A 12,553-nucleotide genomic window follows, 5' to 3' on the forward strand; every position below is an offset into this window, starting at 1 on the left:
ATAATGTCTACACGTCCTCCAGGGCTGGCAACGTCGACGTTCAACTTCGACGTTGGGCAGCACCACATCGAAATAGGCGCTGCGAGGGAACGTCTACATGCCAAAGTAGCACACATCGAAATAAGGGTGCCAGGAACAGCTGCAGACAGGGTCACAGGGCGGATTCAACAGCAAGCCGCTCCCTTAAAGGGCCCCTCCCAGACACACTTGCACTAAACAACACAAGATCCACAGAGCCGACAACTGGTTGCAGACCCTGTGCCTGCAGCATGGATCCCCAGCTGCCGCAGCAGCAGCCAGAAGCCCTGGGCTACGGGCTGCTGCACACGGTGGCCATAGAGCCCCGCAGGGGCTGGAGAGAGAGCGTCTCTCAACCCCTCAGCTGATGGCCGCCATGGCAGACCCTGCTATTTCGATGTTGCGGGACGCGGATTGTCTACACGTGCCCTACTTCGACGTTCAACTTCGAAGTAGGGTGCTATTCCCATCCCCATATGGGGTTAGCGACTTTGACGTCTCGCCGCCTAACGTCGATTTCAACTTCAAAGTAGCGCCCAACACATGTAGCCGTGACGGGCGCTATTTCGAAGTTGGCGCCGCTACTTCGAAGTAGCGTGCACGTGTAGACGCGGCCTGCCAAAGTCAGAATCAAGGTACTTCGACTCTAGTTACAGGATTAACGTAGCTGGCATTCAACAAGAAGTCCTGTGGCACCTGACAGATTAACAGGTATTTTGGAGCATAAGCTTTTGTGGGCAAAGACCCACTTCATCACATCCATGAAGCTGGAGTTGAGGCCCTTAATTTGAACTCATCCCCCGGCATAGACCTGGCCTGCCAGATGGGAATCCACGCGGGCACGACGTGTTAGCCCGGCTGTGTCGGGCGGGGGAGGGGGAATAGTACGCAGAACCGGGGCCTGTTTGTAGGGCGGGCGGCGACTAGCGCCGCACCTGCAGCAGCCGAGCCGAGCCCAGCGTCAGCGTGGAGCGGGCAGCTCAGGCTAGTAAGCAGAGCGCATGGCCCGTCGCTAGCAGGACTCAGGCACCCGGCCAAGCCCTGGCTCCGCCTCCCTGCCGAGCCCCGCCCGGGGCAGGGAGCGGCGGGCCGGGCGGCGCAGGGCTGGAGCCGCACGCGATGGTGGCTGCCGCGCGGCGGAGGCGAGCGGGGCAGGCCGGCCGCCCCCCGCGCACGTGAGAGGCACGAGCGGCATGCAGCCGGCCGGCGGAGCGTAGCGAGCGCCAGGCCGGCCCAGCCCCGCGGGCGATCTCCGGCGGCGGCGCTCCCGGGGACCGTCTGCGCAGGCGATGGCCTGGGCCCTGCTGCTGCTGCTGGCCTGCGACTGGCTGGGGGGCCGGCCGCCGCTGGCTCAGGGCCAGCAGGAGCCCCACACCCCGGACTGGAGGATGACCCTCAAGACCATCCGGAACGGGGTGCACAAGATAGACATGTACCTGAACGCGGCGCTGGACCTGCTGGGAGGCGAGGACGGCCTGTGCCTGTATAAGTGCAGCGATGGTAACGTGATGATCACCCCCCAGAACCTTCTTCCGCCCGCCCCGGGAGGCGGCTCTGAGGGCCCTGCAGCGGGGCGCTGGCTGGGGGTTGGAGGGGCTTATTGGAGCCAAACTTTGCAGCTGATTCTGCCTTACAGCTGTAGTGAACGCTGGCGGCGCGGAATGAAACCTGGCTCGAGGCATTCTCTCTCAGCTCTGGGGTAGCGTCCAGGGCTTGGGCCCATTTCTGGGGGGTGAATGATCAGTTTCAGCGGAGGGTGGGACTACTGCCTTCTGAACCCTTACATCAGCCCAGGCTTTTAGGTGAGGAGTTTCTCTTGCTCCTGTGCACTATCAAGTAAAGATCTCTCCCTCTGCCACCTTCAAACCAGAAAAGAACCAAAACTGTCAGTTTGTCAGTTATTTTGATAACTGATAACCTGACATTGGTATCTAGTCTGGAACTTTTTTAAACAAAGTATGTTAAACAGAATTAAATATAGCCCTGTCTAACACACAAGATGGGTGGTTAGTTTCCATGACTAGAAGATAATAGACTATTATCTACATGTTGAATAGTAACAGAGAGGGAGCCGTGCTAGTCCATACACTATCAAAACAAAATGCAGTCAAGTAGCACTTTAAAGACTAGCAAAATAGTCTGTTAGGTGAGCTTTCCTGGGACAAACTATTTTGCTAGTCTTTAAAATGCTACTTGACTGCTTTTTATATCTACGTGGTACATATAAGTCTGAAACTGGATTGTTTGTGATTTTTCTTAACTTTCATGACATTGGACTTTTGTTGCTTAGGAGCCCTCACTTCCTGGAGTTTATCAGTGAAAACTATTTTCAAAGGGATTGCTCTCCTCACACTGTAGTTGTTTGCAGCAGATGTAATTTAGTACTTTTGAAAGTTCAGGGATCTTTGTTACAGAAGTATTGGGCACTGAAAGGAAGGAACACTTAAGCACAGAATAGGTTTTGGCTCTTCTAGGATATAGTGATTTTCTGACTTTTGGATATAGAGCCCCAGAGGTACTGAGACCACTGACAAGGCAGAGTGAAGTCTCTGCTCTATAGCCCTGGCTGAGAACAAAGTGGGCGTTTGACCAGCATCTGATGAAGTGAGTCTGTGCTCACGAAAGCTCATGCTCAAAACTTTTCTGTTAGTCTATAAGGTGCCACAGGACCCTTTGTTGCTGTTACAGATCCAGACTAACATGGCTACCCCTCCAATACTTGGCTCATGCTGTAGAGCACATGGCTTTAGAGCTTAAGGATGGAGGTTCATTCCCTCATGCTTCAGTTACAGATATAAAAAATATGTTCCCTGAACTTCCCTCAGAATTGCCAATCTCCATTAAATATGCAAAAGAGATCCTGTTGAGATTATTCTAGAGAAGCTATCCTATTGAACGCACAATTGCTAGAAGTTTAACAAAAACCTTAGAACAAGAATTTAAATGAAACTTAAGTACAAGTTGACCATCTCTAGCCTGGTACCCTCGGGACCTGACCAGTGCCAGACAAGAAAATTTGCAACATCACAGGAGGTCAGTATAGTCTAGCAGCATTACCAACACTTCTACTGCTTCCTGGGCTCTTAGAAAACGTTTAGGGGTAAATTACCTAAATAAGAGCACAGAACACAGAGAGCCAGGCCTGGTGCTTGTAAACAAACTATGGGACCATGGGAAACTTGGCCATACCCTGACAAGTGGTCATCCAGATAAGTGAAATCATGCTGGATTGTGGATGTTGCCAGACTAGAGAGGTTCAATGTGTAACAGGGATTAAGCCAAAGCTTAAGTTAATGTATGGTATTTGTACTGGTAAGACAAGTTGAATCTTTGCCTGGAAGGGTTAAGACAGAATTTTTTACTGTAGTTATGGCATATTTAATTAGGTGCAGTGTGTTGGGGTTTACTTTCCTCTGCAGCCCTTGATATTTTTCACTACTGGTGTCTGTTTAGTACAGTGGTGTCCAAAAGGGAGATACCTGATCACCACGTGCTCCCTCGCCCCACCAGGTGTTGCCAGCCCCCAGCCAGGCCCCTGACCCTATCCTGTCGCTACCCCTGCAACCGGACACCCTACCCCTTTGCCCCCCAGTGATTCACCAGAGCTGCGCTGCTGGAGCCACCTAGCCGTGCAGCCCCGAGAGCTGCATGGCACCAGAGCCCCTGAGTCACCACCACTGTGTGGCACCCAGCACCTGAGGAGCAGCTGCATGAACCCCCAAGCCTCTGCACCAGTGTGCCAAGCCGCATTTGCCAAAATTCACTTCCTCATTCGCTGTGAATGGGGGGCATATTGGACACTACTGATTTAGTATATGCAAGATAGTTTAAGCAGGGTGTTTTTTCAAAAAAAATTAAAACATAAGATGTTAAAAATGGAGGTGGATTCAGTGGAATAAGTTTTTTTCAACTGGGATAGAATTAAGTCCCATCTAAAATTTTTTCCTTACAGTAAATGTGTTCTAGCTGTTTGTATGGACAAGCAGTTTTTCTTTGATGCTTCTCTCAGCTTTAGGAGTAGCAAGGACACTATTCACTGATTTCTAGCCTCTCGCCTCAACACGTCCTCTCCCATACACTCCCTTCTGTAGAATGTGTCCTTCAGTTTGGTCTCAGGTGCCAGAAGAAGTTTTGGTGTATTCTTTAAAAATTCCATACTTCTTATTTAGGGCGCACACAGTCATTTCATAGCTTTTCCCCTTTTAAAAATATCGAGGAAGTCCTGCTTAAACAGATTCAATCAATGCTGTGGTTATAGAAATAAGCAACAATATTTCTGTATTGTGTTCATTTCAACTATTATTTCTGATGTCTGAGATGACAATTCAGAGCAAAAGGTAAGTATGCAGAAGTCTATGTATATTTATTGGAACTTGTTTTCTGCTAGTTCTTTCATGTATATTGTACATTTCTGCTTTACCTAGTATATTCTTTGTAGACCAGATGCTTTGAATGTGGGTAATAAATTAAAACCTAAGAGGTTCTTAATACCTGTAGCTCCCCTGACTTGCAGCTTGGTGGAAGCTCTGAATATTCATATCCTCAAATTAGGGCTTTAAATGCCTAAAGTTAAGAATATCGTTTAGAAAACATTGGCTTATAGTGTTTTTAGTAGTAAGATAGGTGTCAGTAGTTTGAGGCAAAAGAACTGTACACAGCGTTTTTTAAATTTCCTTTTACAGGGTTGAAGCCTCTTCCTCGTTATGGGTATAAGCTTTCACCACCGAATGGATGTGGATCCCCGCTGTTTGGAGTTAATGTAAATCTCTGTCTTTCATCTATTTTATTTCTTCCATATCTACTTAGACTCTTATATTTAAAAGCAGGTTGTGAGTAGTCTGCTTCAAAAAGAAGTGTGTCAGTTTTACACTTCCATTCTAAGTACAGAAGTGTTGCTCATGTTTATAAGGCCAGTATGATCATTTTGTCTGCATAAAGAGGCCAAAGAATCGAATGCATTAATTTCTGCATGAAACCATAATTTCTGTTTTGAGTCATAGCAAGCCTTTTAGAAAGATATCCAGTCCTAATTTAAAGACTTCAAGTGATAGATCCTCTGTCACATCTGTATATAAAAGGTAGGGGGAGTAATATACAGCCCACACACCAAATTTTCCCTGCTGTGATTCTCCAGGCTGCCAGTGTCCCATGGCCCAGTGGGACTGTCAAGTAGGTACTATGTCTGCCGCATGTCACTCAGAGTGGCTGGGTACTAGGGCCAAGTGCATCTCTGCACACTGCAGGGAGAGGGGCTCTGTGAACTGCCTGAACCCTCAAGGGCAGTTTCCAGCCAATGGGAACTTTGACGATTGTGCTGGGAGTGAAGACGGTGCGTAACACACGCACACTCACTCACTCCCGGGGGCAGAATCGGTACACTTGGACCGAGCAGCCAGTCACTTTGGGCAGCGTGCAGGCCCCTGTTGATGGGGCACCCGCCCAAAAGTCCTGCTGTGTTGCTGACCAGAAGCCACCTAGGTAAGTGCCTCCCAGCCACAGTCTGCACCTGACATCCCACCTCCTCCCTCCTGTTCAATGCTGTGTCCCAGGTCACAACTGAAATCCTCTGCTCCCCTCCTGCATCCCTGCCCCGGCCACAGCTCCCTCCCAGATTCTACCCCAATCCCCTGCACCAGCTCACAACCCTCTTTCTTCACCAAAACTCCCTCCCAGACCCCACACCTCTCTTCATTCCCCTTCTCTATTCCAAGCTTCTTTCTGCATCCAACCTCCATCCCAAACATCACACCTCCACCATGGAAAAATGCAGCTCTTGACCACTTTCAAAATCTTGGTGGGACCACCCATCAAAAATTATTTCCCACCCCGATATAAACTGTTGTTTGCCAAGCTATTCTCACTTAAAATGTGCACCTGTTTTCTAGTCTGAACTTTTCTATCTTCAGTGTCCTACTCTGATGTACACATTTCAAAATAGGAGGCTGAAAAATGGGAAAAGGGTCAGAAAAGAGCTACAAGAATGATAAAAAAGCATGGACAGTGTGCTCAATAGTGAGAAAGTGTTTATTCAAGAGAAAGCTAAGAAGTGACTTCATTGTGATCTACAAGTACCTACATGTGGATATTTATGTTGTGTGGTCTGATTACCCAAATCCAATATTTCTGTTGTTATTACTTTGTTGCCAAACTTCAGTAATACTACATGGGAGGAAAAAAAATAGTCACTACTAATAATGGACTACTAAACATCCAGTTATTAATGTAAATATTTTTCTTCAGTATCCTAGAATATTAAAGGAAGTAAATTAAATAATAGATTCATTCCTCTCTTCCAGAAGATGTGAGACCTACTGTGGATAAAAACTTTTTCTTATTTAGAACTGTAGGCTGGCCCAGTGGTATCACACTCTCCTGCCATGAGCGAATCCCGAGTTCAGTTCCTATCTCACTGTCTGTGCCAGTAATATTTTGCTTGGTATTTGGAGTACTGAGTAATTTTTTCCCCCTGCATGTAAGTTCCTCAAACATATTATTCAGTGTGTATGGAAGCCAGGCAATTTTAACAATCCTTATGACAGGTTGAACCTCTATAATCCAGCACCCCGGGGACCTGACCAGTGTTGAATGAGAGAATGTGTTGAACCATGGAGGGTCACTATTGTCTAGCAGCATTACCAACACTTCCACTGTTTACTAGGCTTTTAGATATTTAGGGTTAAATTACAGCTAAATAACAGCACAGGCCACTGAGAGCCAGGACTGGTGGCTCTAAACAAACTATCAGATCACAGCAAACTTGACAACACTCATAAGTGGTCACCCAGCTAACTACAATCATGCTGGATTGTGGATGTTGCCGGACCAGAGAGTTTTGGATTAGGGATGTTCAATCTGTAATTACTGTTCAACCAATAATCTGAGGAAGTGGGTCTTACCCAAAAAAAACTCATTACCTAATAAATTTGTTAGTCTTTAAAGTGCTACAGAACTGCTTGTTATTGACAATCCTCATTCAACTCTTTTTTTTTTTTTTTTAATGTTGGCTGGGATACTAACCTTGAATTTCTTCCTTCACCAGTTTGACATTGGTATCCCTTCAATGACAAAGTGCTGTAATCAACATGACAGATGCTATGATACATGTGGCAGTAAAAAAAATGACTGTGATGAACAGTTTCAGTATTGTCTCTCCAAGATCTGCAGAGAAGTACAGAAAACACTAGGAATATCGGAGACTGTACAGGGTAAGGCAGAAAAATATTGTACAAGATTTACTGAATTGATCTTTTACCAAAGCTCTGTAAAGACTGAGACTGTAAGGCCAGAAGGAACTATCGTTATCTAGTATGACCTCCTATCACTGAAGGTCACAGAACCTCACCCACACATTATTGTTGTAGTGAACCTATAACCTCTGACTGAGGTACTCAAATCTTAATTTAAAGGTTTCAGTTTATAAAAAACCTGTCATTTTCTCTAATTCAAACCAACAAGACACTTATGCCCCATGCTACAGAGAATGGAAAAAACAGCACAGGATCTCCGCCAATCTGAAATGAGGGGAAAATTCCATCCTGATCCCCAGTATAGGTATCAGGACAGTGATACTTGGACTGAAGCTCACAGGCTGCAAGTACGTCTTAATGTGTCTTCTGTGGTTCTCTACAGTACATAAATCTTTTGTTTTTTTTAATAATATTAACGTGGCAAAAGCATCCTGATGGGTATCAATCAGTTGTACATGAGACAATAACTTAGTAGTTTTGCTGTGAGAATTTTATATTCTATGTATGCAAACACATTTTCAAAAGTAGCAAATGAAACAATGAATTCACTCTACTATGTCTGTTTTGGGTAATGCTGATTGCTAATTTGACTTCTGAACTACTGAGGTCTGAGTACCGTATGACGGATTAAGACAGGAAGATTTGGGTAGCCCTGAAAACTTGATTGCCAGAAAAACGCACACCTGTTAAAATTATCTTCAGTAACTTCTCCCATCTAGTATCCAGCCTCTCTGGCCATTGGAGATATTTGTTAATAGCAGCCATGGGTGGGCCATAAGCTGTTGTAGACTGTTTCTGCAGCTTCCAACTGATTGGTCCTCAGGCTATAGCAAAAATTTTTTTGTTAGATCCAGAATGCACGGTCTTGTATTACTGAATTTCATCCTATATCTATTACTCTAACTTTCAAGGACATCTAAATCACCTTGTATGATATTCTGGTTCCCCTCCATCTTAGCATTCTCCCTTAATTTTTTGTCATCTGCAAACTTTATCAGCACACCCACACTTATTCACACTCAAGGTCACTTCATAAAAATGTTCAGTTCTGTATGCTTAACATCCCCCCCCTCAAAATTTGTTTTAAGACTTTGTATAAAATAGAGATCAAACCAACAAGTCTATAGGTTCCTAGGTTATTTCCCCCACCCCCAGTCTTTCATTAAATATTGGTATTATATTTGCAGTTCTCCCATCTTAAAATATGACTGCTCTTCATTTTTATAGTAATTAAGTCTGTGCTGGAGATTATCCAGGGACCCTAGCTTGGTCCTATTTAAATATTTTGTTTAGTTCCACCACAGATGCTCATTTCCTGGTTTTCTTTTTACATGTATGGCTAAAGAACCCTTTACCCTTGCTTATAAATTTCCTCTGTAAGGTCCAACTCTGTTTGGCTTTTAGCAATTTTCGCTTTTCCCATATACTTTCTGACCTTCAGAAGTCAGGTTTCCTTCCTGATCCATCCATGGTTTTCTGCATTTTTGAGAACTTGTTCAAGCTAGTTGTACATCCAGTCTGATCTGCAACCCTTCTCTAATTTTTTCCCACTGGCTTGGAGTGCACTCTATCGGTGGTTTCTGCAGTTTTGATTTAAACTGCAGTATATAACTTATCTGTTACGGCCTGCCTCTACATTGCTCAACTCCACAAATCTGTTCGTAGGTTCTGTTTCTCTTTCATTAGTCACTCTTTGCCTTATAGTAACATGTTTCTGCTTACTACTTTTAGCATCTAGCAATCTGCCCTCACTGTTCTCTGAGCCAGCATGCATCTGGAAATCTTGATGTTACCTGTCAGCCTCTTCTTTCCTTCTCTTTATCTTCTCAAATCCCTTTCACAATTCAGCCAATAGATTCTATCTCAGCCATGTCAAACTTGTGGCCTAACTTTTTTTTTCTGGGTGGTTCAAGACTAGATGTTAATAAAACATCAAGTGCAGCCCACCTGGTCTCACACCCTTCTCTGGCATGTCCAAGTGGCAGGGGGTGGGACAAACACCAATCCTGCCACCTTGGGCTGTCCGTGTCTGTCGCATGCATATTAAAACCACAGGGAGCCTAGGGGGGTTTAATATGCCTGCGGTGGACAGACAGTCTGCGGAGGCGGGATTGGTGTTTGTACTGCCCCTCATGCGTGCCAGAGAATGGAGTGTGACCACTCTAAGGAGAGGGATGGTGAAATCCACATTGGCCAAGGCAGAGAGGGGCACCTGCCTGGGGCAGCTGCAGGAGGCGGAGCAAGAAGCAGCTGAGGAGCACGAGACAGAGTTGGATGGAGAGGGGATGGGGGGGTGCAGTGTCTGCATTGTAGGGTCTCGGGTAGTGCTCTGAGGGGCAGTGCAAGCGTCATAGAGCTTGGGGGGTAGTGAATTGTGGGGGGGCAGCAGTGCAAGCGTCAAGGGGTCTGGAGTTGGTGCCTGGGAGGTAATGCAAGTCACAAGAGACCTGGAGGGTAGTTCATAGAGGCAGGCAGCGCAAGGCTCAAAGTTCTGGGGAGTAGTGCATTGGAGGGTCAGTGCAAGCTTCAAGGGGCCTTGGGTTAGTGCATTGAGAGCTGCACTGCAATGGGTGGCGGTGCATTGAGGGCTGCAGTCCAGTGAGGGAAATACAAGCCCCAAAGTGTCTGAAAGCAGGGAGAATGCAGTATAAACCCCAGAATGTCTGAGAAGGAGGTGCAGAGAAATTGAGACGGGGGGGAGCAGGGTCTGGAGGGGAGGGCATCTAACATTTCTCCTTTGGTGGGACTGAAAGGAAATCTGCTTTCCAGACTTCGGATAATAGCCACAGAAGCTGTGAGATCCTGACCTGGCCTCTCCTCCCTATCACCCCTTCCCCTACTGTGGCCACCCAGCGCCCTTTTCCACTCTCCCTGCTTCCTCTGTGCAGAAGAAAAAAAAAAGTTGGATTGTCAGGTCTTCTGTGGTCCACTTTCTTCCCCCACTGCTACATGTATCGTTTCTATAGCTTTTTGTGCTATAAAAAGTCCTTCATAATGTCACAATCAAAAACTGCAAGTAGTAAATCTATAAAAAGGAAAATTTAAGACAAGCACCGAGTTTTCCAGGACAAATGAGAACTGTTATTTTTGTTGTCAACTTGATTGCATATTAAGCAGATAATCTTGCCTCTAAGTTATCAGTGTTCCGAAGGAGTATAACATCAAGCAACTTTATGAAACCCAGTCAGAAAAGTATGGCAAACTAGAAGGGAAATTACGGCAAGATAAGTTACTGGACTTAAAGATAACGTTGAATGGACAGCAAAATCTTTTTACAAAATTAACAAAGACAGTGACGCTGAAGTTAAAGCCAGTTATGTTTTGTCAGAATTAATAGTACATAGTTCAAAACCATTCACTAAAGGGGAATTTGTAAAAGAGTGCATGGTGAAAACTGCTGAAATTATGTGTCCTGGAAACATGACAGTGTTCAAAATTATCTCTGTGTCACAGAACACAGTTGCAGAGAGGATAAATGAAATGTCAAGATTTAAGTGATCAATTAAAAGATAAATCATCAGCTTTTGAAGCATTGTCAATTGCTTTCAATGAAAGTAAACATATTGGTGGTGTTGTGTACCTGGCTGTCCTCTTGCATGCTTGTGATGGTGATTTCAATTTAACTGAAGAGCTTCTTGAACTCATAGCTGTTCATGACACAACTGGTGAAGACTTTTTCAGTTGCATGATTATATTTCTCCAAAAAAGTACAGTTTAAATTTGTTAAAGTTGGTTTCCATAACAATCGATAGCGCGCCTTTGAAGACCAGAAAAAGAAAGTAGCTTTGTGACTAGATTAAAAGAACACCTAGCACCAAGAAACATAAAATTTAACCATATCCACCGCATCCTTCACCAGGAAGTGCTGTGCTCAAGGGTTGTAGACATGGAGCATGTGCTCAAAGCTGTGAAAAAAAATTATAAACTTTATGGCCGTGTCTACACTAGCCCCAAACTTCGAAATGGCCACGCAAATGGCCATTTCGAAGTTTACTAATGAAGCGCTGAAATACATATTCAGCGCTTCATTAGCATGTTGCCAGCCACACGGCACTTCGAAATTGGCGCGGCTCGTCCCAACAGGACTCCTTTTCGAAAGGAACTCACCTACTTCGAAGTGCCCTTATTCCTATGAGCAGAGTTCCTGATAAGAGAGGTTCAGCCTGTACTATTACTGCTTCTGTAGCTGTTGTAGCCTTCTCTCCTGAGTATCTGTCAGGAAGGAAGCGGACTGCGCCGCTTTGCCTAACTTCCTTGTTTTCATCCTGTTGCTGTTGTGCTAGTTGGTTGTCTTTATAGGAATGCCGATTAGGGAAGCTCTCTGCCCCCTAATTAAGGTTCAGGTGTGATCAAAACCTCTGCTTCTGTCATAATGTACTGCTCCTTATTAGAGTATGCAAGCTGAAAACCAACCAGCAAACGGACACACTCAAGAACTCACTCACCACCTTAAGGAACAGGGGCTTGTCTCTCTTCTCCTCCAATAGATATCCACTCAAATGCCCATTTTACCTGTGTGCGTAGAAGCACAGCAGCCAGCCCATTTGCATGGACTGTATAAACTAAGAAATTGAAATTCCTACTAGTAAAACTAATTTTATTTTGCTTTCCCACCATACATTATTTTAAGAGAAGAGATCTGTGACACATTTCTGGCTTTTACATTTGTAGAGCTATGAATGGCAGTGAGGAGGAAAAGAATTGCTTCCAAGAACTAAAACTAATAATTTTCCAACTCCTACACAAAGATCCCTTAACATATTATTGTGACTTGTATCTTCGTTAGACAGAATGAGAGATTATGAAAAGAATTCAGATAAATATTGGATGTTGTGTCTTAAATTCATGATCTTTTTTAATGCTCATGAAAAGCAGCAGTACAATTTCATAAAAACAACTATATTCAGGCTATTTGTAGTGCTTCAGTAATGTGTTGTGGCATTGTATGTGGTTTCTTCAACCTGCTACTCTATGTGACTAAATTGCAGGCAAATGCTGAGCTGTTTCCTTTTACATATAATATATACTTGCCTCTTAGGTAGTGAACATTAATCTTGCTGCATACATGTTCCTTTCAAGTTATAGACTCTTACTGGATTTATTTGCCAGTAACACACATACCAAAATCCAGTGGCATACCTGTTACTCTTGTGACAAGAGGCCTCTTAAGTATTACATTATGTGACAGGTTAGACTCAGTGATATTTTTGTGTTCTCTTAGGGTAGGTTTACACAGCACAATTATTTTGAGATAGTTGTCCTAGCATCTACACAATACACCTTATTTC

At 44.7% G+C, this 12,553-nt stretch overlaps 1 protein-coding gene across 2 annotated transcripts in view; it reads left to right on the plus strand.

Annotated features, from left to right (window-relative positions):
- The first annotated feature begins 1,061 nt into the window (after nt 1-1,061).
- Nucleotides 1,062-12,553, plus strand: part of LOC142012726 (caspase-6-like) — a 36,813-nt gene continuing 25,321 nt past the window's right edge. The window contains exons 1-3 of one of the 2 annotated variants that reach the window (XM_074993455.1): nt 1,062-1,518; nt 4,701-4,777; nt 7,058-7,223. In XM_074993455.1, the coding sequence (XP_074849556.1) occupies nt 1,308-1,518; nt 4,701-4,777; nt 7,058-7,223 (454 nt within the window). In that variant the 5' untranslated portion in view covers nt 1,062-1,307. The remainder of the gene's footprint in view (nt 1,519-4,700; nt 4,778-7,057; nt 7,224-12,553) is intronic. The other variant, XM_074993454.1, reaches the window with a different exon arrangement.

This window comes from Carettochelys insculpta, chromosome 4, assembly GCF_033958435.1.
Source record: "Carettochelys insculpta isolate YL-2023 chromosome 4, ASM3395843v1, whole genome shotgun sequence".
NCBI lineage: Eukaryota > Metazoa > Chordata > Testudines > Carettochelyidae > Carettochelys > Carettochelys insculpta.